Here is a 27,813-nt window from a genome sequence, read left to right as displayed (position 1 = left end):
TAAAACATGTACACACAAATAAAACGAAACCATTTTTTTCTATCTGACCTGGCAAAACCCACTGAGCTATTAGCTTATTTTTCAGAAACGACCTGGCCACAAATGAAAGCTCAACGAAGTGGCTTATCACGTGGGAATGTATAGCAGCTAAATAATTTAAATAATAATAGATTTTTCTAAATGTGGAGGGAAAAACCGGAGGTTTTCCTGATTAGATCGCGTAAATATAAATGTGTTACATTTACGCGATCCAACCCATAAAACGTTTATTATGAATAATATTGGTCGCGAAAGCCTTACGACTACGACGTGTTAATCTCGGGTTTAATTTCTTCTCTCATAGACCATCTCCCCACGTGTCCGAGCACGCTCACCACGTGGCGCTGTTTCGCTCCGCGCGTGACCCCGCGTGCCCCTCACGCCAGAGCCCCGCGCGGTGACGTCAGCGTCACGCGCACGTGGGCGTCGCCCTCCCCCCACCCCCCGTGTCCGTGCGCGCGCTCACCGACGTCACGGACCCCCCCCCCATACCGCCCCTCCCCCCACCTCCGGAAATACCGGCTGCGCGATGACGTCACCGGCGCTCGCGACACGGCAGACGCACGAGAGCGAGTGGGGGCGCGCCTCCTTCGGGCGTCATCGCGTTGCGCGGTGACGTCACGTCGCGTGCGTGGCGATGTTTACGACCGTGCGCGCTGACGTACGGAGGGGAGGGGGAGCCGTGCGTGGTGACGTCAGAGGGGCACGCCGCTCCCGTCGCGCTGGCTTAAACCGCTTTTGTGTCTCAGTCCCGCTCGAATGTGGCCGCGTCTACCCGGCACTCGACACTTCTTCTCCGCCGAATCTCCTCGCCTGTTCGCCGCTCTTCAATGAACGGACATATCGCAGTGAGTGGCCCTCTTCCTGATCGCCTTCACCCTCCCGCGCGGCTCTCGGTTAGCTTCGCGGCTAAATGCGGCGGCGGTGGCAAGAAAGGGGGCTTGGGGCGGATGGGTTTCTTGAGGGGGAGGCTTCAGTTTGGATGCCGGTGCGTGGTGTGGGGGCCGGGGCCGTAGTGGCGGCGGCGGCGGCTGTGGTGGTGGTGGCGGCTCTGGCTGCGGACCGTGGGCACTGGGACACGGGGCAAAGCGTGCGCATCTCGCGGTTTCTCCGTGCGTGCGAGGATGGAGTCACCCCCCCTCCACACCGTCACCCACTCCCCTATCCGACAAACCCCCACGCTTTTGTCGGTGTTAATTCGGTACCTGATTTTTTCTTCTCATCAACGCAATGCCCCCCCCCCCCCATCAGCCACAGTGGCGCCGCGACACCTGTGGCTCTAAATTTGCCGTCGATGGCCCCGTGAGGGAGTTGGAGGAGGAATTTTGTGGAGAGCGTGAGAATGTTGGGATGATTATGAGATGCCACCACCACCATCATTACCTTGGGTGGGTGGCCTCGTATCACAGAATGGAAGCCGAGGCCATCCTTTAAGTTGTTAAGGACAATAGCCAGCGCCTTTGCCCAGAGATTAAGACGGATAACTGTTCAGTCTAATTAGCGTACACGGTTTAATATGCATACGTATAGATACACACACGTTAGTGATGTAAATCTGTGGTGTGAAAATAGCGTGGCGAAGGGGCTGCAGCAGACCGTTCGCTCCCGGCCGGTCAAGCTAAGTTCAATCCCCAGCCACGGTTTAATATACTTGGTGAGTGATTATCTCGCTTCGGCCAACAAAGAGTAAGAGGTGTGGTGAATGATGATCAAACAAGCCGCCGTTTGGGCATTTATCCAGCTGTAGATGATAATAAATTACGTGTCTAAGTGTGGTGTCAAAACGTATCTTATTCAATATACAATACTGTTAATATTGTTTATAATTTGTAAAAGGTGCAGTGTTTGAATATGTAAAAATGTATGATTACATTTAAACAAAAAAATAAGGACATTTTTACGATTTGAATATTTAAATCAACACAATTGTTCAACCTGCAGTTGCCAACAATTTGCTTACAAACTGGTATGATCTGCATTTGTTGTTTTCGTTATGTTTACCTGTTTCCGTCTCACGTGTAATTACGAACATACAGCCCCCCCCCCCCCCATTCTTCTTTGTACACTTTTCGTTTGTGTTCTTGTTTTGTAAGTGACCTTGTTTGTCACCCATATCAGGTTAAAAACTGAAACAAAGCTGAACACTTCCCCCGTGTAGACCCCTATATATGGCTGTGACGATGTCATTGATATTATGAATGCATCAGATATAGACTACTTTAAACACGTGTGGAGTAGATCACAGTATTTGCATTTCCCAACGTGAAGTATGGTCAGACAAATCCAGTGAATGCAGGCGTGGGGAATCCTGAATCCAACTGGATTATTAACAAAGGGCCACACATTATTGTTGTGTTATAAACGTGAATCTAACCTGCTATTGTACGTATAGTTTTACTGAACAAACAACTTGATCAGAGCATATAGTCGTACTTTTTCTTGGAAACATCTCATATTAATGACATTCAAGCTGTTAAGAGCGTGATTGGGTTTGGGCAGAATGCTTCATTTGAAGGGCTGATGGCTAAGAATAATGGTGGAGTGTCTACTGGACATCTGTGAAAAAAAAGAGCTTTGGCTCATTGGATTCCTCCAGTATAAATATTCTGAAATAAATGATAATGATGAATAGAACGCGTCTGAGGATATTCACCCAGGAGATGGGGCGATGAAGTTCGTGTGTAGTTGCTAGGTGGATTGCTCCATCGCTGGATCGTGCGAGATGGTGGATTGGGGGGGGATGCCTTCAAGCAGGTGGATTGGCCATGGCTGCTGATGATAAGAATGTCAGAAACAGTATAACGTGTAATATATACTGCATGGTTCATGTATAGATACAAGTTAAATATGTTTCGGACACAGCGCCATTTAGTGTGTGCGTAGTCGTGTTTCAGTAGTGAAAACTGGCAAACATTAACAGATAAGGCCATTTATTTATTCAAGGTCCTGCCAGGTCTTTGAAAGGTGACATTTAAAAAGGCAAAATGACCGTAATTGGGAATGAACACACCACTTACTATTGTACAATATGTAAAACGTGCCGAGATGAGTTGTGATACGCAGGGTTAATCACGTTGCTGCTATTTCGCAAGAGGCTCTGGCATTGGGCACACACACAGGGGAGAGAGGGGGGCTTGTAGGCCGGCTTTGACTGGTTGCGGTGGCTGCTTGTGGCACTGGGTGTTGCTGTGGGAGCGAGCGCTGCACGTGGACATAATAAATTGCTCTGGTGTCCCTGTGCCCCAGTTAGCATAATAAACCCACAGCTAGTGACCCACGACATGTTTAAGCCAATTAATTGTACCGGTGGGTTGTGTTTTTTTAGATGTACAGTTAGCATAAATGGTATATGATATATATTATGTTGTGTGTTTATTTTGTTGTTGCCACAATACTACTTTTTGAATGTGGATTATTTTAATGTTGTAACTACTTTGGATGCCACTCAATTTTCAAATCTGTCATGGCAAAAGACAATTTGTTTATTAATTCCTATTGGTCACCCATGCAATTGTTGCACACTGAGATGAGCACGGACCACATGTGTGTTTAGAGCCTTATTTGTTAATTAAAATAAACACAATTTGGTCAATAACGATTTAGATGAGCCAATTAATCGTTGCGTCATTTATTTTTCATGAGAGGGACCTGGAGTTCCCTGGGAAACCCACCCGTTTCAGTGTGCTCAAGTCTACTGACCCCATATCGATCAGAAACCTGGTTTCTGTGCTTGCCTCTGAAGGCACTTCTCTGCAATAATAGGTAGCAAACTTATCATGCATCATGTCCACTTGGCCACCATACTCCGTAAGTCACTATTCAATAATGCATTTGAAATAACACTCATGGGGTAGGAATCATGATTTTGCTCCACGTCTTTATTATGGCATCTATTACACTTTACAGAAATTTCATGGAAACCATGATTAGTTCTTATTGTAATTGAGAAGCTTGGGTGGCTTAGATCAGCGGTCCTCAAGCTTTTTGGCACCAGGGACCAGTTTTGTGAAAGACAATTTTTTTCACGGACGGGGGGGGTCATCATTGGGTCTTTCCTCCTTTTCAAAGAAGCCCTCCAGCGACGTTTTTTTTTCTGGCTAGGGTTAGTTAGCTTGTGGGCTTACCAAAACTGACTGAGACAAGTGCGCAGTGCGGGAAAGAGGCACGGGCGGAAGTGTTAAACAAAATAATGGGCAGGCCATGCGCGCACTCACCGCTCACCTGCTGTGCAGCCCTGGGGTTGGGGACCCCTGGCTTAGATGAAATTGGATCCCTCTTGGTCTCAATGATGTGATAAAAATTGTCGATTTGTATTTCCTAAACCAGGAAAAGCCCTTTAAACTATGATGTAAGTCCCGTTAACTGATTAGGAGACGTGACAAAAAGATTGGCATTGTTGTAAGAGTGAAATGCTAACTGAACCTTATGGTGGGACCCCGGGGTCCCTAATAAATGGAAGTCAAAATCGTAATTGATTTCTTTTGGCGACTCTGTCCCACCGCGCACATAAACGCTGCGACCCACCTGGCGCGGATCATTCTGTTGTCATGTCGTCCAAGCGCAGCAGCGAGGATGAATGCGTGCAGAAGAGCTGAACAAGCAAATGCACTCCAGGCTCGGGTATGGGCAGGATCATAAGTCTTATCCAAAGCTGCTCAAACTGCCTACGCGACTTAAGTCCTCTATTTGTCACAACGGTATACATAATACAGTGAAACTGCTCTCTTATCTTCATTATTATTTGTGACCTACCAATGTCTGCAGCCAGGATGAATCTATGACAATCCTATTACCTGCAGATATTTAACAGATGAGATGCGTTGCACCGTTAATTCCTCCTGTTTGATAACACTATGTAACACAATTTTTGTTCCTGGGTACTAAGTGTTATTTCCTAATTGCTTATGCCTCAAACGTACAGAAAATGGCTTTTCCCCACAAACTTTGCTTTTGTGACCAGGACTTTATGTGAACGAAAAACACAAATGCACACCACGTTTTCTCATTGAAAATAGGTACATTTCAAAATATCACTGGCCTGGTCACAAAAGCAAAGTTTGTGGGGACTAATAGCCATTTTCTGTACTTTTGAGGCATAAGCAATTAGGAAATAACACTTACTACCCAGGAACAAAAAATGTTTTTTGTTACACAGTTTAATACTTCTCTTGTCTGTATTCATCTGTGCAGATTTTTTTTGCAGTTAAGCCATACTCCCCACATACCGCTCGTATCAATGCGGATAAGAGGAGTGGCGACCCACTACTCTGTAGAATAACATTAGTATAAACGCTTGTTACAATATGAACAGCGCATTGAAAACGTGTACTATTTTATCTACTGTTTACAGATTTGTGTGTTCACAAATCCACACTGAGAAATACGATGATTGACAGAGGGGTGTACATTTTTTTTCGATAGTGTATTTAAATAGAGGTACTGCAGGGAAGTAGTTTTTAGTTTCGAAGGCATAGTTTAACAAGACAACACTTGCCACCATCCTTCAAACCCATTGGTGAAAAAGAGCAAAGTTTTTGTGTCCATTATAATAGAATGTTTACGCGAGAGCTGGGGGCTATGGGACCCCGGGGTCCCACCATAAGGTTCAACTGTGGAGTGAAGGAAATGGTTTTATAAGGCTCGATACAGTTTTGGCTTTTAATGTTGGCAGGGCTTTATGGGTAAATGAACTAAGACCTACGTAATTTAAGTAAGAGGTTGTCATGGCCATTGCAGTTGATGCACCGAGCCATTTATTTCCTTCTGTTAGTTTGATAGCATTTGTTGCATATCTAACACCTGACCACCAAACAAATATACAATTTGTAAATCGGAGGTTTAATTTGCAGACAAATTCTACTGAGTCGTTCAAGAAAGACCTTAAGAAATTACTCGACTGCTTGATGTGGCAAGTTGTATTTGGGGTGCCGACATGGCCGGGCGATAGTGCGTTTGCAAGCTTGTTGCCGAGGTTCATGGTTTATTTCGGTGGCCACCCCGATTATTACTGCAGGTGTATTAACTGTAAAGACGCACACCGTTTGCTTCACAGCGGACAAAAGTACATATTTGTGTGCCAGTGTTATTGCCAAAACTTGCAAAAGACTATTTTGGTATATACACAGCAATCACTGCACCCAACTGCCAAAAGCGTGTCGGACCCCTCCTGTAAGAGGCATGATACCCAATAAGACTTTCTTGATTAAATAAAGTTAATACAAAAAATTTGACCGTCACTGGGTTGCCCCATTCGATAACCAGCACTCACCAAGTGGTGAAGTATGATTAACCAACCCCCATGCTGACTGATACAGCGTGGGGAGGCTTTGATTAATCGGTGGATTGACAAGTGACTAAAAAATAATGTATTATTAGCTTGTACTGTATATGGTTTAAGCATCAAGATGCTAACCGTGATGGTTATTTTTTTGTGGAAAGGCAATTTTCACGTTCAAGATAAGTCTTAATGCGTGCGCAAATAACTCGCTATTTCTATACATTTATTGTATCACTTATAGTAGAACATCATTTTCATCACAACATGTGTTTTATCTGCAGCTAGATGAGGCTCATAATAAGGGCTCGGTGAGAGGTAGCTTGTTATTTAGTTGATCGTCCCCTACTAGCAGACTAATGCCCCAGTCCACTTGCAAACGAGACGATCCTTGTCCACAGTTTACAGTTTTCACCTGGTTAAACAAAATAAACTGAACCCAACTGGACAGCTGAGAATTGTGAGGACATCACAGTCCAGCATAATTTGTCAAGTCCAACGTGTAGCTTTGTTGAACGAATCTCGCTCAGACTGCAAAAGCATAATATATGCAAACATGACTCACTGTTAATTTTTTGCGAGTTTGGGGACACAGGTTTGCTTTGTGGTTGATCTTTGTCATTTACATTGCCTTCAGCTGTATTTTAGCTGTAGGCATATTGGCCTTTAAGAGTGAACGAACAAGTCGATCCATTATTGCAATAAAAAAACCCAGAGGAAGTTGTGTTATGATGTACTTAACCTGTGTTTTGTGGTTACACGTTACGACACAAGTCGAAGATCATGGCACTTGAAAAGGAGGCTTTCTGCATTCCGTAACATTTGCACAATGCCTTATTCGCATTTTTAGAATTGCGAGAGTATTTGTTCTCTGAGTGGTTGGTCACATTTTATTAAAATCATGGGACACACAGGAGAAAGAAAGGGAACGGCTTGGCTTACAGTAATATTTCCATTAGTCACACATGCTTTCACGTACATGGCAATAGTAACCACGAATTCAAACACCAGAGTGCTTCTCCCGAAGCAGGCAAAAGTGACATGGTAATTTAATCGAGGTAACACTGTAACCGGTTACTCAACAGTAAACGGCTCATTAAAGTATGTGGAGTGGCACTGGCTGCCAGACTGGTAAATGAACCCTTTCCAGAGTGACCTTCTCCATTCTGTGTAAACAACCTTTAAACAGCACCTAGTTATCCAGTATCCAAGTGTATCTGGAAAACACAGGAGCTTCAGGTCTCCATGGGGTGGTCGCTTTTTGTGGCTAAAGATAGATGGTCTTTTGGCCGAGCTGGGGAGCTAATGCGCTAATAACCAGCGTTTGGATCGGGTAACATCTGTAAAACATTTCCTTTCCATATTGTTGAATTTTCATATGAAAAAACGACTGCTGTTTACATTTCACTCTGTCACCTCATTGTTAGCCGTATTCATGGTGGGACATCTGTTGATGGTGTTTTTTGTTAAAATGGTGAATAGGACAACACAAGTAGCGTTGGCTGTTCTCTCGTGTGGCTGGCACTGCTGTTAAGCTTTGGAGCGCAGCTGGGGAGAGAGGCCAGGCTTTAGTGTTGGAAGATCTTGTCCGTTTGGTATGAAGAGAATGAGGTCCGTGTAATCCTCCGATGCTGAAAATGCCCCCTTCCCCCCTTTTGTTTAACAGGCAGAGTTTCGAGTTGCACGTGAATTTAGTGTGTAGTATTTAGTAATACGTTTTTTTACTGCCTGTGCTGAATGAACATCTGGATTGATAGAGTATGTGTGCTGTTGATTTCAGTGTTTAAAATGTGATAAATGTAATATACTGCACCATGCTTTGGCATTTCAACACTGATTCACACACCAAAACACTCGCCGAAACGTGATCAGCCACCGTAAAAGTACATGGAAATGCCACGGTGTGAGACCGATTTGGAGAGGGGCAAGATTGGAATGAGGTGGAACGATTTGTCGAACAATGGTAAAGAGCTGTGGGGAAATTTCGTTTTTAAATTTGAATGCAAAATTCTATCCAGTTTGTACTTAACCAGAACTTTAGGTCCCGTGTTGAAGCCCTCAGGGCTGAGTGTCTTGGGAGGCTGATGACTTGACAGGGCACTTTGCCAGCACTGTTAAGGTTCTCAGTTTTAAGTAATGGGGCCTGGTGTCTCTCTGGAGGCTGGTGCCCATGTTAGGATACGCCTGCGTTTTGACTCTTGGGTAATCTGTGCTGTTTCAGCAATCATGTACGGGCACAATTCGAATAAAAACAACAGTATATTGTGTACTTGTCAAATTTACAGTCAAGCATGTGGGAGGCACTGGGCAGAATGGTGAGAATTCAAATACTGGTCAGGATGAATTTGGACTTTCTTTTTTGAGCTGATTAAATTCGTAGATCTCTGTGTGAATAAAATATTGGGTAGGTATTCTATGGTGAGTTAAGGTCCTTGCCACGGCAATGTGGATTTCCAACTTCTGCTCAAGTCTGGTGGACATTACCCAATTGCTTATTTGAGCAGGTGGGCACTTTGACTCGACACTGTGTCGAAGTCAATAGTATTATTCAGTCCCCCTTTTGTCGGATATTTAATCAAGTGTAATGTTTGCATAATGAGTTTGTAATTATATAATTTAGACTAGTTCATAAGGCGAGATTGCTTGTTCAGTCTGGAGCACCTGCACAGTAACCCAGTTCGGGGTGTAATATATGCTTGTTGATTGGACCTCAGTAAAGTGCTTGTAAATTGGCAAAACAAATAGTAATGTTTATAAGCTCCTGCGGCAGACGACCACCTCTGACAGTTGTAAACACTTCCTTAAACCTTTAAAGGAAACGCAAGCCGGGTCATTAATGTAACTGCTCAATCTTTAACTTGAAAGGCAGAAGTGAAACATGTTGCACGTTCTGTGTAAAATTGTTGCATTGCAAGCATTGTGTTTCGGTGTCACATTATAATTGTTTAACAGTGCAGTATCGCTTAAAACATTGTCCTGCATGTGAATACCTGCTAATCAAAGGGCACTTTATTACTCATTGACAATAAAACACTTAACTTGGTTGTTTGAAGTCGTGCTCACTGCCACGAATGCTGTTACAACGTGCTTTACAAAAGCTACATACACGCTTACGCAGTCATGCCATGATTAGTATTAATTTATATGATTTTACAAGTAGCACTCACGCTTAGCCACCTATCTTGGTTTTCGTTGACTTCAAACTGTAGTTTTCATATCTCCTATTGTTCCTTTTCTCGATAATGATGACATTTACAAGATATGGAAATGTTTTCCCGCAATCATTTTTTTTGCTACTTGCTGTATTTAGTATATGTTGAACTTTTGTAACGTACCGAGCCAACCGTGTTAATCGGAGTTGGGCTAAATTCCCAAGTGTAGATTTTATTTGAATAAATACTGAAATAGATTTTTATGTGCATGCAATTTCAGTTGAGCCCTTCAATAAAAAAAAGTCACCTCCTGTTGTTTGCAACATTTAGTGTTCTTTTGCTAAGCATGTGAATGTGTTACTTAGTAAATATTGACTTAAAGCTTTCGTGACTGCAGGAATTCATATTCTTTGGGTCTTTAGGTAAAGTCACGAAGGTGCAAATTAATTAAAAATAATGAATATAAAATAAACCAAAAAACTACGATGTTTATATCACAACACAAGCGATCTATCTACGTGCCTTTACCGAAATACCCAAATCATTTGTTACATAGTGTTTAATTAAATATCAGAATTAAATCCACTTGGTGAACCATGAACGTACACAAGCTTAAAAGTGCACGAACTGTGCTTGCCATCTTACACTTAAGTCGGAAAACTTGCTGTCAACGTCCCTCTGAGACCTCGATACTTGTGCCGGTACCAGCACAGCTTCATGTGCAAAATGGCCTCTGGTGTGACTCATACAGGGAAATCCACCATATTATCTTGAGTTATTTTTGTTCACGAGATAACATTCTTAACCAGCGTCGTGAATAACACTGATGGTGTCTTGCACATGTTTTCCGAAAATCATCCACTTGCACCGGAAATAAACATTAAGTGATAACTTTTATACATTCATTTACTTTGTGACTTCTTAGTGGACACAGTAACGTGTTCTACAAATGCTACTTCCCAGAACTCTGGATGGAAAGACTGGAGGCATTAGCATGTTGTTAAAGTGACAGTTTTATGGAGTGTCCCCTTGTAATAATCTCTGCGAGGGTTAAAAACAGTACGTTTGCAAGTTAAAAACAGCAACCACCTTTGGATGATGCTATTCTGAGCGGCCGGCACTGGTGCAATAGCCTGGCGCGTGCCACGCTAACATTCCACATTTGAAGTCTAGCAGCTCTTTCTCGAGCATTGGTGTGAACTCCAAAGAACTCCCCTTTTAAGACTTAGCCGTGAGACCACATAAAAAAAAACGTGATATTGCATTTCAGCTGTGTCTATGGCGAGGGCGTCGGGAGTGAATTCACACAATACGGGCGTGTGAGATAGCTCGCTCCTTGAAGTCTGCAGAGGGGCGTTGACGCCGCTGAACCCATTGCAAAAAAAAGGTCAACCGCTTAACTGATTGGAAGGCCTGCATGATGACGTGAACGGGGGTCCGTAGCTTAGCGTGTGACTGCGGTCACAAAGATTCCTTCCTCTGCCCAGCTGCCTAAGTGTCACAAGAAAGTAGGGCTCTGGAGTGCATTTTGCATTGTGAAATGAAAATGCATCTGCCACTGCAGCGGCTGTAATTTTTGCTGTTTTCGGAGATCTTTAGAAGTCACCGCATTGGAATGAGTTGCAGTAAATCCCCACTGAGCCTGAATTAAACTGAGAACGTGGAGAGAGGAAGGACATGTCGCTGTACCCAGCGGGTTTTTCAAAACGGAGCCCACAAGTGTAAGTGTGATCCTTGTGTCATGCAAGTGGGAAATGCTTATTGTATGGTACCCTATGTTAGACTGCAACGTTTTTGTTATTTGCATGTGATCTGCACAGATGCTGTGGTTTAAGCAGCCTTCGATAGAGAGATTTGTATTCTGTAGGCAAATAGGCGTGATTGGGCATACTGCCAAATTTCCCGTATGTAAAACAGTCATGTGACTGTTTTTGGATTGCACCCAGGAACTCTCCAAAATTATAATCTGTTCCTTCTCATAATAGCTTAGGAGGATGTCCTCTGTGATATTTCCCAAATTATTATGAGATCAAGCTAATAACGTAACAAATGCTTGGTAATACATTCATGATGTACTGCTTACATTGTGTGTGCATTAGTTGACATGTATTCATAAAATAGCATGAGGGTTGATCATTTTGGATTCATGCACATTTTGTAAAAAAACATCTCTAATCGTTGGAATGCATAAGACAGTACAAACAAGACAGAGCAGCGAAAATAATGCAATTCAAATGATAGATGTCCATATAAGATGGACGATAGACGCAGCAAATAAGACATACCATACAAACAGACAATGGACAACTTCGAGCAAATTATATAATACAAATTAGACTTATAATACACCAGCGGGAAGTACCCGACGTTGCCCTGGTGAAACTAATATTTCAAAACTTCTCTTAAAAACCTTACAGATACTTAGCTATTGTGAAAGCCCGGTGGGTCATTTGTCCATTTCTCCACCAACAAAATTATAAGAGGCTTGCAGAAGTCCACAAAGTAATATAAAGTGGGGGGTAAATAGTTGATCTAAAAGGTTAACGAAAATTGTCGACCCCCCCCCTCAAAAATATATCTTTACCCCCGCGTAGGTATATATACCTACACACCCTCCATACAACAGAGGAAGTATTATCTATTGACTCTGTAGTTGTATCTACTGACTGTACAGTAGTATCTACTGAGCCAGTAGTAGCTACTGACTGTGGAGTATTATTTACTGATTGTAGTAACTACTAACCGTAGTAGTATCTACTGGCCCTACAGTAGTATCTACCGACTCTATAGTAGTAACTACTAACTGTATAGTAGTATCTGCTGACTCTATAGTAGTATCTACTGACTGTAGTAGTATCTACTGACTGTAGTAGTAGCTACTGACTGTAGTAGTATCTACTGACGGTGTAGTAATATCTACTGACTAGCAGTATTTACTGACCGTAGTGGTATATTCTGACTAGTTTGCCCAGCCGGCCGAGGTGGCACCTTGGCAGGCTGGGGGCTGGGCCGCTACCCTCCCCACTCTCCTCCCGTCCGTGCTACAATAATACTATCTAAGCGCTATAATATTAGTCTCTACCTACCCTATAGTAGTAAGTGCACACATTGGGGTGGGGGGGGGCATGACACTGATGAATTTACCTCAGCGTTGTGTGTTTTTTTGCATTTTGAACCTGAATGAGAAATCCCCCTCCACCGATGACGCGTGTGCGTTGCTAGGGGCAACCCCCAGGCAGCTTTAGCGCTCGCGTAGCAGCGCGATGAAATGAAGAAAAAAATTGCACAAAATTGTTAATTTAACTACTATAAAGTTTACGGATGGGAAAACGGAATAGCGCTGGCTCACCACGGGGCTTACGGCGTGATACCTGGCTACTTTTTTAAAACGTAAACCCGACGGGTTGCGAGTCAAATCTTTCGCAAGTTGCGTCCACAGATGGACAGACACGGACAAAGAATGCCTTTTATAGGTAAGAAGATAGAGTACATGAGACAATAAATAAAACGGGCAGAACGAGACCTGTACAAATGCAACAGGCATTCCAGTAATAATATAGCCCATTTGTAACTTGTACACTCTCTCTGTGAACAAACTCATGTTCGATGCCAAGGTAGGCTCGGGGTTCTCCATAATATGCTTGTTTTCAGCTGCTTCTCAAGTGGAAGGCGCTTGGATTCTGCGTCTGTGCAGTGGGGATAACGTTCCAGATGACAGGTGTGGCCACAGAGTAACGCCATCCAGCCGAGACAGTCCTGCATCTGGGGATGCGAGCACGCTGGGGAACGAAAGCTGTGGATGAGTGCACTAATGCAGAGTAAGAAACAAGACTGCAAACAGCAGACGGTGCAGATGAGAATTAGACAAATGGTACAATTGAGAAGTGCAACCAAGACAGGGGTTTTTTTATTAAGTCGTGACTCCAAATGTTGACTTAAATTGTACATGTTATGAGTAGAAAGGTTTCCGCACGGTTTAATGTGTATACTAACCTATTTTAATGCATGACACGGTAATCCCGTAATGCTTGAAACCATGCAGCGGTGAGACTTAAACGTATGCAAGCAGTAACTTGATGCGGTTGAAATGCTATTGGAACTACTTAAGCTACCTTAACCGCAAAACTACTTTACATATCATGCTGGAAAATTCTACCTTTGTTTGAGCATCATTTGAGGCCACTTTTATATGATTAGGTAACTATTTGTATTGCCATGTATTTAATGTGCCTGTTGCCATTTATCAATTGGATTTCTTCGATCCGAGGTATAAATGGAAGTGCCATAAATAGATTTTGGCGTCTTTGGAGATGAATATCGGTGGAAAAAATACTGCCTTTCAGTGTTGCCATTGGGAAAAATACAGGGTGTTTCAAAAAGATGGACCCAATTTAGAAGCAGTATATTTCACGATGGCAACATGATACAATTACACAAAAAGTTAGCAACGGTTTAACGAGTTATCAAGTTTTACTAACCATTTTATAAATGCTCTGTGCCCTCCACCTACTGTACGGACAACATCGAGACGATAGTTGAATTCTTCCCAAACGCCTCTGAGTGTCTTCTTCCACTGAAGTCACCGCTGCCGTGATTCTGTTTTTAAGGTCACCCAGATTAGTCGCTAATGGTGGCACAAAAACACGGTCTTTGACGTATCCCCACAAGAAAAAGTTGCAGGGTTTGATGTCTGGGGATCTTGGGGGCCAAGAGTGTAGCGCCAAGTCTTGGGGTCCCGTGCGACCTATCCAACGTTGAGGCAGCGCGTCTTGCGAATGACTGAGGCTTAGGGGCTGTTTGTGTGCTGGGAGAGGCATCTAGCGGTCATCATTTGCAACTCTATACCCCGCCCTTTCAAGTGGTAAGAGTTTCATTCATGGGCGGTTCGTGGTTGCAGAGATATAGGATTTCAATCGGGTTTATCTTTTTGAAACGCCCTGTGTGTAACAAGTTGTGTTTTTGTTCACTTGCTATTGTTTCAGTGGCTGGTTCATTTACAATCAATAGCACATTTTAGTGGGTTTTTGTGTTTGGTTTTATATTTCGTAGTGGTTATTAAAAGTGTGTGCAGTTTGAATGCTTTATCTACTCGTTTAGGTAAAAAAAATATTCGTAGCAAATATAGTTGGGCAGACTTTCTGTCAACAGCTATTGCTCAATTTCAGCCTACTCTGTTTTCTATGTTTTCTGTTAAAGTAAAAAAATCATTATGCATTATTTGACCATTGAGCAAGGGTCAGTTCTGCAATTCTAAAAAAGTGGTAAAAACTTGACCAATCTATAAGGCTGAAGAACTCTTGACTACCATGTTTGACTACCATGATTGTGAGTCGAATACTTTGCCAGAGAGTGGAGCGTATGTTGGTGGTTAGCGCACTGCGCTATGAACCTGCTGACCCAAATCTGATCCAGGTCGTATATAACATCGATGCTTAGCGATACACCCCCCCCCCACGAAACGACTTCACCAACTCACATTTACCACGGTGGTGTGCAATTGTCTTTCAAATACCACGACCGACATGGGTAATAATTAATCTAGCGGTGGATTTTTTGTATTGCTATATTAAACACATGTACTCACCTGAAGTACCACCTTGCTCTAATTTCTGTTTAATAAAAAGCAGTGTTCACAACATTGGTGGGCGAGCTGTTTACAACTGCGCTTGTACACAACTCCTAACATATTTACTTGCATTGTTTTTGTGTAAACCAGGCTGTTTGCAGTATATGCTTAGCAATCTTGATTTGATTCAGTATCTTAAAAACGTAGGGTCTAGTTTTCCTTTCAGACATAGATGCATCTAAAGGGATCATTTGCCTGTGCAATGAGAGTGTGCTTTCTCCTTTTGTCTGATGTGCCTTTTAAGATTGTACTTACATTTAGAGATCTACCAAACAGCACTCATGCCAATCCCATTTTTTATTCTAGCATATTTAATGTACTGTATTTAAGCCATAATATTCTCCGTAGCCCAACTAGCTGCAAATTTGAGATACTCCTTGCTCCAATTGACGGTAAAAGGAACCCATGCAATAATTGTTATAAATGAACCTATTTTGTTTTATTCTGGCTCGATGGGTGGTTCCCCCCCTCGATGTTCTCGGTTGCTGACGACGCTCCTCTTGTCCTGCCCCCCCCCTCCCCACAGTTCTGTGGCGTTCTTGGTGTCACATTTATGGAGTTTGTGAAGGCACGTGGCGACTACTGCCAGGCGCAGCACGGACTCCTTGCTGACAAGTGAACTTGTGTGGTGGAGAAACTGTACTATTCTATCACCAAACCCCCATAGCCCCCCAGGAGTGTACACGCGAATCTCCGCTCTTCCGAATTGTTTTGCAACTTCTCCGTGTACCAGCGTGTGCAAGAGAAGACCCTCTGCATCACCCCCTCTATAAATCCAGATGGGGTAAACTGTGTTGTGGACTCTACAGTCATTCCCTCCAGTAGAGAGCATTGATTGTGTTTTTTTAATAATCATTTATTATTGTTATCATTGTCATCGCATAACACAAATAATAATTATTATTATTTATAAATATATTTATTTTAAGGTATTTTTTTTCTCCTCCGTTTTTACGTCCAAGCGGAAGTTGACGAGTGGGAAATCGTGTGGACAGTTGAGTGAATTCTCAACATTTGCACAACTTTTGGAGAAAATTAAACTTAAAAGGTTGAATAATATAAAATATATTAATAATAATAATTAAAAGTAATAATTACAGAGCACAAGTGCAAATAGCAACCTGATAATCGTCATTGCTGCTAATTGTAACTTCAAGTTGCCTCAAGTGAATCCGCTGGAAGAAATGGCACGAATGAATCGTCCAGCGGCCGTGGAAGTTACCTACAAGCACATGCGCTTCCTCATCACCCATAATCCGACCAATGTCACCCTCAACAAGTTCATCGAAGTAAGTACCTTAGGCTGCCGTGCATTACATGGACTTGCTTGAGACTTTAATCCCCGCACTCCCAACGTAATCGTGGCACAAATAGAGAATCTTGGGAGAAATGCCGCGCTCGCCGTACAATGTTGCACGTTTGCCCGATCTGAGCAACAGTGATACGTCTGTGGGTTTTGTAAATAAGTAGCGTTCTGTGTAAAGTTAATGGTGATTTTAATAGGGACACTGGCCTTTTAATGGAGAAATAAACGTTGCAGTTGCTATCATGTTGCTAAAATGTTAACAAATTCCCAAAGAGTTTTTTAGTTGATTTGGATGGCACACTGGGTTTAACCCTTGATCGCATAACAAGGTATAGCACCTCTGATCACAATATTAGCCTATTATTGATTGATTCATTAACATTCCTTTAAAATCTTGATTTGAAGCTTTCGTGACTGCAGGAATCCATACTCTTTGGTTCTTTCGGTAAAGTCACGTAGTTAGAAATAAAATAAAACAAATAACATTTTATTTTAAGAGGGTTGACTTGGGGCTAAAGTCCATAATATGATGTGCTTTGGAATGACCCAGCCACATTTAACTAATGTTTTTCTTATTTATTTTATGTCACAGGAACTTAAGACATATAATGTGACCACTGTGGTGAGAGTTTGTGAAGTGACCTATGACAAGAGCCCTGTGGAACAGCAAGGCATCAGTGTCTTTGTGAGTGTTTATATACACGGATAACTTAGTCATAATTCACATAACTTGTATTTTCAGTATAACCTCACTTGCTGATCTTGTACCTGTAAAATAATATCACTTTGTTTTTTGAGGTTCAGCTATATTTTTCTTTCCATTTACTTGTTCCAAGTTTCCAATGTAATGTTATCAGAGCACACGTATTTTTTTTGTGATGCCTTGTTTGGGAGTGGCATACTTTTATATGCTGTGAAGAAGCGCCATTGCTCCAAACGACACCTTTATATTTTAAAAAAGCTTTTTGTTAACAGCACAGTAATGTAGCCCATTACTTGATATTATAAATGAGCACCCAGGAACCATTTTTGGATTTAATTTTTATGAAACCTAAAACGGTGGCGGGGTGCCAGTGTATGTACGCATATTGAACTTCTTTCGCACCATACATAGCCAACCGTGCTTATCAGAGGTGCGGGGGAAGGACAAATAACTCAACACAAAGCGGTTCTTAAGCAGTGAATTTTCAATCTGGATTAAAAAATATTGATCAATGGAGGCATCCTACCATGTGACCTCTGCTGTTATGGTCGCTTTTCTCTTTTCACATGCGTTTAGGCAGAGGGGGGGCTACGCTCTGAAGCTTAAATATATATGTTTATTAAAATATAAACTTGATTTAATTTAATTATATTTTGCACATAATGCATTCTTGAGAGTTTAATGGCACACAATGGTAGAAAAATATTCTGCATTGTGTTCACGATAATAATTTTGTTTCCTTTTTAGGACTGGTCTTTTGATGATGGGGCACCGCCATCGAACAAGATTGTTGATGATTGGCTGAACCTGTGCAAGACCAAGTTCCGTGACGAGCCTGACTGTTGCATTGGTGTTCACTGCGTTGCTGGCCTTGGGAGGTAAGGGCCTTTCGCATTGTTCATGGCTAGTTTGTAAATAAAGTCAATATAGTAACCAGGCTACATAGTGGCTTGTGCTGATATCAACATTGGCTTCCTGTTGTGCAGTTTGGCAACAGTGTCAAAAGCACACTGAAGGCATAAAGGTTACATTTGCCAATTGCCTGGTGCTAAATTGTTTCCTGAATGTTTTCTCTGGATCTAAGTGCCACAGGTACTATTTGCTTTTTGGGATGGTAAGTGTACACATTATTATTGTTTGATGCACAGCATGGGCTGTTGTGTGTGTGCAATGTTTTGCTTACAGTATGGGCATTCAGATGATAGTAAATGTGTTCTTTACAGGGACCCAGTTTTAATTATTAGCCATTCACATCATTGCCAGTTGGGTTTTTTGTTTAAAATGGGCAAGGTGTAGAAAACAATGATAAAGTGAGTACTGACTGTGTGTATACCAGCTGTGTCCCCATCACTAGCTTGTGGGCCATGCAGGCCCAATAGCTAATGGCTGACCATGTTTTGCTTCCTAAGATGGTGAGGGTGGTATTTCTGCATTCGAATCACGGCATATCAATAGCATCCATCGTGCTTTGAACACTTATAATCAAGGCACGCGATTAAATGTGTATCACCTCTCAATGACGGCTGCTCACTTCAGTGAGACATGATCGTCAACAAACCCTTCACAGGCAAGAAATGTGATTGCTATTGGAGCGAGCACTCATCAACCCAACAAAAAACCGTGTTGGCCCAAACCCTTGATGAAGATGACAGACGTACACAAACACATTAACCAGCTTAAAATTTACATGTGACAACTTTAAAGCCAACTTCTAGGGCATGCAGCGATTCCTGTGGATGATAGGTTGTGTGCTTTGTCTGATAAGCAGACTGCCTGAAAACACAAGCATCTTGCTTTGAGAGGTGTTGTATATGAGAGCCGAGCAGAGAGCTGCGAAATTAGAAACCACATAACAGCTGCAATTCTTGAGTGGCTAAACTTGACCGGTGTTCACCGCAAGTGGAGAAAGACTCGTGGTTTTAACCCCACCCTCTTCAGTTCTATGTGGATATGTTGGGAGACTTAACATTTTAATTCTTCCATAATCCTTGCTTTGAATGGCAGTTCTTCATATTCAGAATCCTTGTGTGGAGTGGTCGCCAAACTGTTATTCGCGTGCTATAATGGCTAGCATCAGCGTAGAGTAATATCTAAACCAATCCTGTTGAACTATAGTCAGACAACCTCTATCTAAAGAACTCTAAATTATTAAGATGCATTGTGAGTACCACGTTTTTTAAAAATTATTTTGGTTTCAGAAATTACTATACTTTAAAAATAGGTGTAAATTATTTGTAACAGTCAATATTTGCCACCTGGGCTTGTTTGAGAGATGCGTACGCGTATTTGTAGTGTTTTGCAAAGAGGAGGGGAAATCTGAACTAGTTAATCAGGATTTTAATCTCTTGCGCAACTGCTTTATCTAAAAATTAATAATGCTTCCCTCGAAGAACATGTATTCTTCCTCACATTCTTATTGACCGTAGAATAATACTTCCCGCACTGATCAGAGATGAGTAATGGAAATAACGATCGACTACCTTGGAAATGGAAAATCATTTGTTAAGTTCCCATTTAACGGGTCATGTGTCAGAGCGTTGGACTTAAATGACACACTCTTTCAGTATTCACTGCCAATTGTCTTTAAACTATGTCCCCTGCTAGTCTCATAAGGCATACATATAATCAAACTGTGCATTGTTCACTGTAATGGGTGATAAATAGTGTATAATGGACGCATTTGTTTTGCAAGTTCCTTTGAGACCACAATGCTTAGCATGCATAGGTCATTGTGTTTTCCCGTTATGGTCACGTTGACCTGAAAAAGCTTTTTCCCAGAAAGTACCACAGAGGCTCCTCCTGAACTTGTATGTTGCACTTGTAATAGCCACGTAACACATTTATATCGTCTAATGGTTACCTTGTGTATACAATTGCCTACTGCTGGACTTTGATAAATGTGCCCTGCTTTACTGTAATCATACAATACAACTTGCATCTCAAGAAATTGGGCATATTTGTTTCAAAGTGGCAGTCTTGTCATTGGCAGAAGAAAAAAAGTAAGTCGTTCAGGCCTGGACTTGAATCGAGGCAGGGAGCCATAGGCATGGGAAACTGTGGAGGGAAGGGAGTTCCAGATGATATGGGCAGCAGAGGGGAAAGAATGAACTCCGACTGAGCTAAGATTGACTAGTTTGACAGAAATCTTATTTTCTGGAGCGTGTAGAGCGCATGGAGTGAAATTAACGAGAGATAGGCAGAGGGCAAGTCCATGGAGGATTTGATAATTGAGTGCGATCTTGAAATGGATCTGAGGTTGGATTGAGAGCCATTGGAGGATTGGGGTTATGTTTTTCTTATTAACGGGTTAAGGTAAGCAGTCTGGCTGCTGCATTTGCATCATCTGAAGTTTGGAGGCGAGGGATTGTGGCAGGCTGTAGGAGAGATTTGCAAGAGTCTAGTTGGGATTGTTTGCGTATCATCGGAAGCTGGGGTAAGGAAAATGGCATACGAGGTCTTGCAGAGTTTCAATGTGGGAAAAGAATGAGAGCTCTGGATCACTAACAAATCTAAGGTTTTGTACACTCTTTGCCAGTGTATATACAAACAGGTACTAGACCATGCATACGTTGGTAAAATATTTTTGTTAAAATATATTACACTTTCTTAGAGTTATGAGTTTTCCTCTGGAAATTTTTACAATTTTGAGTTTCTGCAGCTGGCAATGGAAATGAATACTGTTGCATGCTTTATATGACTTTGAAACGTTCAGGGACCTCCATAAATACTGCCACATGGCAAAGTACACCTGCTATTTTGAGGGATACCCCAAAAGTAATGCATCCTGCTTTTTCTTGATTGTTATCATAATGCCACATCTTTCACACCTTATTCGCATAGATAACATTCAATCTCATGGGCTTGTATGAGATCACATAATTTCTCAGCAAACACGACAATTCCAACAGGCCCTGGAACATATTGGGTGACTGTTCCTACTACTACCAGCACTGATCTTAAGATTTTAATCTCTTCAGCCCATGGAAGAATGTCTTGCATGAGAAACGTTTTCAACCGAGTGCTTTACAAGATGCTGTTAATATATTTATGTGGTACCAATGAATCGTTTTACTGGGATTTAATTGTAGCCCTGCTTCAAAGTCGATACTATTGCTTAAACATGCATGGGGATTATATTAAGAAATAGGAAAATGTTTGACTTTCCAAATATACCTAAATATGGTGTCCGTTTAATAAAAGAGAGAAAATTAGGCATTATTTTGGAGATCCTTCATGATATCTATCAATGTTTTTTTTACACACACTGCCATCCACCAAATGATGACATTTACGCTTCTGATGGACAAACATGCCAGCGTACCAATTAAATTACAAGCAGATCACCCCACACCCTATGTGACTGCACAAAGCACCCTGATAAAAGCCTAGCAACGCAGTGTCATGGCACTCGTTGGAATGCACAGGGATCCCATTTAATTTGACCCTGAAAATTGACAAAGGGAGTTTGTGACTGCCAACTTGTAATGTGATTATTCATGAACTGTGAGTCTACGTTTAGCTTGGTAGTTAGTATGATTACAAGAATAGTACATGTAGTTTTAAAATATCCACTGCTCTTCACATGTCTAAAGGGCAACATACTGCACATACGTGTTTTTATAATGTAGCATATATGATGGTAACTGAATTTGGCAACATTTTTACATTTGAACATTCCTTTCCAAGCATCTTGATTAATTTATTTTTGGCAATTAAAAGAATTGCAGTCGCTTAAAATGCATTTTCGCCTGTCATTTCAACTTCATAATGTCAAGTCAGCATGTCGCCCTGCATAAATTAATTTGGAGTGGCACTCACTTTTGTCGGTGGTCTTGAGCCAGTAATGGAAATTCAACATTATCATAGCCAGGGGCCAGTCACCCCGTTGGACAACCATTGTTGACTTTCCATGAAGTGGTAATAATATGATTAACCCCGGAGGGATGATCCCAGGCGTCTGCTGCTTACCACGACTTGATGTTTTACACCTTTCTGATTTGTAAGTTGAGCGGTACAATCACGGCATCACCTGGTCCAATTTTTGGGAATGTTGCAATGAAAATGGGGCTTAAAGTGACTCATTTGCTATTTCTCCATTTGATATAAATATACTGCCACCCTGCTGATGACTCGGGTATCAAACCAATCCAGGTTTTGCTTTGTCTAAAGAAATGCTACTGTAAAACTTTGGTTCAGAAGACTCATTGGTCATTGAATTTAAGTACTTAATCGATGACATATTTTTGCAATGAAACAAATATCTTCCCTGCTATACTATTACCCACTTAGAGACATTCCATGTTTATTTATGCATAAACACTTGCTTTGATGCCTCATCATTTGAAAGTGAGCCCTTCATATTTATACCAGGTGAACCCAATAGGTTTGAACTAATATCACTAATTAATATCCCACAAAGAACCCTCACGAATCATCCATGTTGATTTGTATTCTGTGGTGCATACCTTTTTAAAAGCGTCAGATTGAAAATTTGTCCAAACATGCATCAGGCATTGCTTGTATTTATAACACTTTATTATTATTTTGAGATTGCATCTGCTAACAAGCCTCGTCTTGATGTTTTAACAAGCCTTGTCCCCTTGGACTGTGGGAAATGGTTTGAGGCAATTCTTCTGACATCAAATATGCGCTCAGACTGTTTTGATGTACACCTGGATCGTCTCCTGTCTTGATAAGAAAAGGCTACTTACTTAGCTTTTGACTGGCTTGTGATAGATTCAAATGTACCCCATGTGATTGTGTGAAACTTAGTTTAACCTGCATATGGGCACAAGAGCACAATGTCTTAGCTTTAAAGGTCATGGTTTTATATTTCGGGGGCAAAAAGAGGTTAAGATACAAATTTGTGGTCTTCCTAATCTGTATTAATCCACATGTAATGCATTTTTATTTTTTTACACATTGGATTCCCACAAGTGTTGTTTCAATAGCAGCATTTTTAAAATGTAACTTTATTATGTTTAACATAGCAAAACACTTAGACAGTTGTACACAAGCATGAACCAAATGAAAGTGGTGAAGGTTGTGAAGTATTTTTTAAATGAAGTTCAATCGAAGCATTACATATTATTTGTTTTATCAAGAAATACATTTCTGTGAATGTAAGTTCCTGTGAATGTGCATGCACTTGCTTTTCGCTGGCTTGAGGCCAATTGCTGTATACCAGCATAAAAACTGCATTCCCCATCTCCCCAGCTGGGAAAGTTTTGCTCCAACTCGCCCCAACTTGATCACCGCTCAGTCCTTACAATGCACAAATACTCATCAACACTCCATTTCATTAACCAGTTTAAATTGAGTTAGCAGTTTTTATATCCAGAAGCTCCGGCGAGATATGAAACTGGCCTGCGGTGTGTGCATGTTATTTAGTGTCTTGGTAAAACTATCGCTTTCTTACCATGAGATGTCCTGAGGGAATGAACCTCGTCGTTTGATAGATAGAAAGAAATAAAAAAAATGGTGATAGGTAGTGTTCAGTGGCATTGGCTGTGAAGATCTTGCCCTTGTGATAACCCTGTGCACAGACCTTTTTTCTGAATTGTGTTTTGACACTTTCAATGTCGTTGGTTGTTCAGGGCTCCTGTGCTCGTGGCCCTTGCCCTCATCGAGAGTGGGATGAAGTATGAGGATGCAGTGCAGTTCATCAGACAGTGAGTATCCTTCCCAACGAAACCCCGCTTACTCCCCATATCGATGTTCCTATTAATTATTTTCTCATTATCCTGGGCGGGTGACGCTGTGACAAACAAAGGACTCGATTCACAATTGGAATGCCCACGAGTTCAAATTCCGGTCAGGGTTGATTCAGTCCATCCCGCCTCTGGGGTCGGTAAATGAGGTACCATGCTGTGGGAAGTCAACAGTGGTCATCCAGTCGTGAAGACTGTGGGCCCATCATGGTAATGAGGGGTTTGCACGCCTGCCTCGGCTGCCATTGGATATGAACACCACCCAACGCTCTTATGAATGAGCATGGAGAGACTTTGACTTTTTGTTTTAGGATTATAGCATCGATTGTTTATGCACAAGCAATGTGTAACGCTTTATTCAGTCTCCTGTTCTATGCAATGCTGAAAGATACAACTCAAAATAACCAAATAGTTATTTTAGGTAAATCATTAGACTGTGGTGTTCCAGGCTGTTTGAAGCAGAAAAAGTTTTTTAATCACAGTACGGTGCTCTGTTATGTATGTTGGTTGTATCTGTCGTTATGATGACGATTCTGAATGGACTGATCTCTTGATTCCACATTGTGCCTTGCGTCACTCCCACCTTATGTGATGCTCGGTTCTAGCGCTGCAGTCGCATCATGGTGTAGATGTTGAAACGAAGCGTCGGAGTGACACTGCCGTAACGTCACCCGTGGTATTATTGTGAGCCCGGCCGAAAGTTAAAACCTGGACATAGAGCCTGGATATGTTTCTACAAGATAAATTATATATATGTGTAGGTTTGTGCCTTTTAATGCTGTTATTCATGGCGATGAGCCAAAAGATTAAGTGCTATTTGTCAGCAAGTAAAGCCGGCTGGTTTGAACCCTTATCTTTTGTATGTACAGTTGTAATTAATCACCGTGTTGATCACATTAAATGATTATTTGTGATGTGGCTGGTACACGTAATTAATTAATCATCATTTTACTTTTCTGTTAAACCTAGAAGCCGATGAACTATCGGTCTTTAGACTTGTAAAAATAATCTTAAAACGAGAGGTGCACATGAGTACATTTTGTATGAGTTGAAGTCAAATGAGAGGATTTGTGTAGGAATTGAAGGTTTTTTTGTAGATGCACTAGAACAAGAAGTACCTGAATAGATATGCCATCGAAATCACACAAAGGATCCGGTCTCGTTGCAATTGAATAAGGGCTGTATTGATGTTCATTGAACTCATTCATGTTGGTGTAATTTTCTCAGGGGCACATAATGTGCTTTTGGTTACTCCACACCCATGTGAAACAAGATTCATTGCTGTAAAATGCTTTAACCACCACCTGTGGCGTTGCGTTGTCTAGTTTGTATGAAGGTACACAGGAAGTATAACATATCATTTTTCCCCACAGCAGTACGCCTTTTACTAGATGTGTTAAATAATAGATAATTGTTTTAACCTGCTCGAGTAGCTCGTTATACATGCTCGTGGCAATTGTTGTTTATGGACTTTTGTCAGTGTAAGAGTAGCGTGAATGCATCGTGTATCTCGTGTGGCGCAATGGTGAAACATTTTGCAGTTGAAAGGATATAAGTTGAAATCCTAGTTGGGGTCGAGGGCTATGATTAATTTAGGGTCGATAAAATATATACCATTATATGGGAAGGGACCAGTACATGAGAGCATTTACCCCTGCTATAGGAATGTGGAATATCCATCGCTGGGGCTCAAGGCCACCAATGGAGATGAGCACTACCACCCTACATGTACTGGTTTTGACAAGGAGACACTATATAACAAGGCGGCTGCAGGAAGGCTTGGGACATCTCTCTTGGGGTCTTGGATGAGTTGCTTTAGTTTGGCTGATTCAGGGTGAATGCCTTTTGCGAGGGGTTGGAAGGGGTTACCAGACATGGCATGTGCAACTTGATGTCAATTATTTAATTGCTTATTTACACATTAACTGCTTAGGGGCTCTCAACTGGATGGTTGCTTTTTTGCCTTCACTTGAATTTCAAACTATAATTTTGGGGGTAGGGCTGTGGTTGCCGATGGGAAACATAAATGTACGTGTATGTAGCCAGTGTCTTTTTATAGCCAGACCCAAAGTTAGTAGTTTCCCCTTAGGGGTGAGACAAATGCTCAGTGTGCGTTTTAATACAATTCTACCTTGTAGCTTCTAAATTATAACTTCCTCCCCTATCTTTGCCATTTACGTGACAACCTTTTAGCTGCTGGCGGTTGCAGTAGCAGTCGTACCTGTTTTTAATTGCAAAATTTGGAAATGTCATAAAAAAAACTGCTGTGTACTGCACAATTAAGTGTAGGTAAAGGATATTTCCCATACGTACAGCACCTTATTGTGCTGTTAATATTATGGCTACGCAGCCTGAATGTGTCATCCATTTTTGCAACAATACTTTAGCTGTACCAAAGTAAAGTATAGCAACCGATTCCAGTGAACTTAAATAAAACATTAATGGGGCTGTTGTGGTTATCGTAAGATAGTCTAATCGCTCTTGAGTTTCTCTATTGGTGAGCAGTTTGCAGTTGGTGGATCAAGGTCAGCGAGTCGATGTATGCGACTTAGGCTTTTTTTATTTTCAGCCAAGCCTGACTAACACGGTTTAATTGAAAATCAAGTTGCATAAACAATGAACTGCTCTGCCTTAACAGCAGCTAATGTTGGCAATAAAGCATGCTTAGCCTGTAACCCAACTGCTTGAGTGGCAGCGCAGGGGACAGCATTGTGTGCCTGCCTTCAAATATTCAACATGTCAGCATTAGCTACGCACAACTGTAGCTCTTCACACTTGATGAAGATGGGTTTCTTTTAGCAACAATGCCTTAAAATTTAGTCAAGGGGCACCTCTTTTGGTGGTCTTGCGTGAGTTGTAGAAACTCAATATTTCTATGGTGCAGATCTAATTATCTACAGGACGCAACCATTGGTGACTTCCCACAGATTCGTTTTTTTATCACCTGTGAAGACATTCTTAGTACCTTCTGATAGTGAATCTAACTGTCATGCATAACTCTGTCCTCTACTGTTTGTATAATTGTCAATTAATATTAATATCGTTTTAAGCTAACAATATGTGCATTGCACATATAGTTGTACATAATCCATTGCGGCAACTGGAGTTGCTACCATTTGACACAATTTTAAAGTGAATTGTTTCTTGCAATTAATTGAGTCTCTGAAATCAGAATCAATCTATTTTATAGTGATTCATTTCACCGTTAATATCTGTTAACTAAGGAGAAAGGCTCACCGAGTCTTACTGCTTTTTTAAGGAGGGTTCCTGTTTTGGGATATTTGGAAATTAAATGAAATCGGTGCCTGAAGATTAGCATCCATGAGAGAGATCACCTGCCCAACGGGGATCACAGCTTGGTGGGCAACTAACAATGCGATGTCCTTGTGCACCTCTGTCTCCTAGGAAACGCCGCGGAGCCATTAACAGCAAGCAGCTGATCTATCTGGAGAAGTACCGGCCCAAGATGAAACTGCGCTTCAAGGAAACAAATGGCCACAAGAACAACTGCTGCATCCAGTAAAACGAAGCCTCTTGGCCGAGGGACCTGTTTTGGATGAAGAGAAACCAATTCCGCGCATCTTTACTCGGGGACAGGTTAACTTGGACTGCTTAGGACCACCTATTCCACCGCTGGCACCATGAGCCCCCCACGCTCAATGCCGAAGTTTCCAACACACACTCTGGTTGTTATGGAGGCTGAGAATGGGAAGGAGTAATTTTCCATCTCGTTCTCCCAGTGTCTTCGCTCGGGGGTTGTTAGTGGTGGCTTAAGTTCACCGTCAAATGGCCTTTTCTTTTTTCCTCCACCCCCCAATCGATGTCGGTGGTCCGTTTTACTTGTGGGTTTGCAAGTTGATAATTACATTTTAACTGAATACCAAACAGTCCTCCGAATGCGATTTAAGCCAATTGCTTGGTATAGCCCACATAATTGTGTTTGATTAAATACCTACATAATTAACTTGACATTCAGATTTCGATACCTCATATTCCACAGCAA

The 27,813-nt window shown here is 41.7% G+C and overlaps 1 protein-coding gene and 1 long non-coding RNA gene across 2 annotated transcripts; both read left to right on the top strand.

Annotated features, from left to right (window-relative positions):
• The first annotated feature begins 751 nt into the window (after window positions 1–751).
• Window positions 752–16,360, top strand: LOC144722334 (uncharacterized). Its single transcript, XR_013586039.1, has 2 exons — window positions 752–887; window positions 15,618–16,360. It is a non-coding gene; the product is annotated as an uncharacterized LOC144722334 (long non-coding RNA).
• LOC144722333 (protein tyrosine phosphatase type IVA 1-like) lies at window positions 15,618–27,813 on the top strand. The gene is made up of 5 exons (XM_078600513.1): window positions 15,618–16,380; window positions 16,990–17,082; window positions 17,848–17,978; window positions 23,697–23,771; window positions 27,216–27,813. Exons 1-5 carry the CDS (start codon window positions 16,276–16,278, stop codon window positions 27,331–27,333), a joined length of 522 nt encoding a protein of 173 aa, XP_078456639.1. The 5' UTR covers window positions 15,618–16,275; the 3' UTR covers window positions 27,334–27,813.

The sequence above is a fragment of the Lampetra planeri genome, chromosome 14 (assembly GCF_965212315.1).
Source record: "Lampetra planeri chromosome 14, kcLamPlan1.2.h2, whole genome shotgun sequence".
Classification (NCBI taxonomy): domain Eukaryota; kingdom Metazoa; phylum Chordata; class Hyperoartia; order Petromyzontiformes; family Petromyzontidae; genus Lampetra; species Lampetra planeri.
This window is presented reverse-complemented; position numbering and strand designations above follow the sequence as displayed.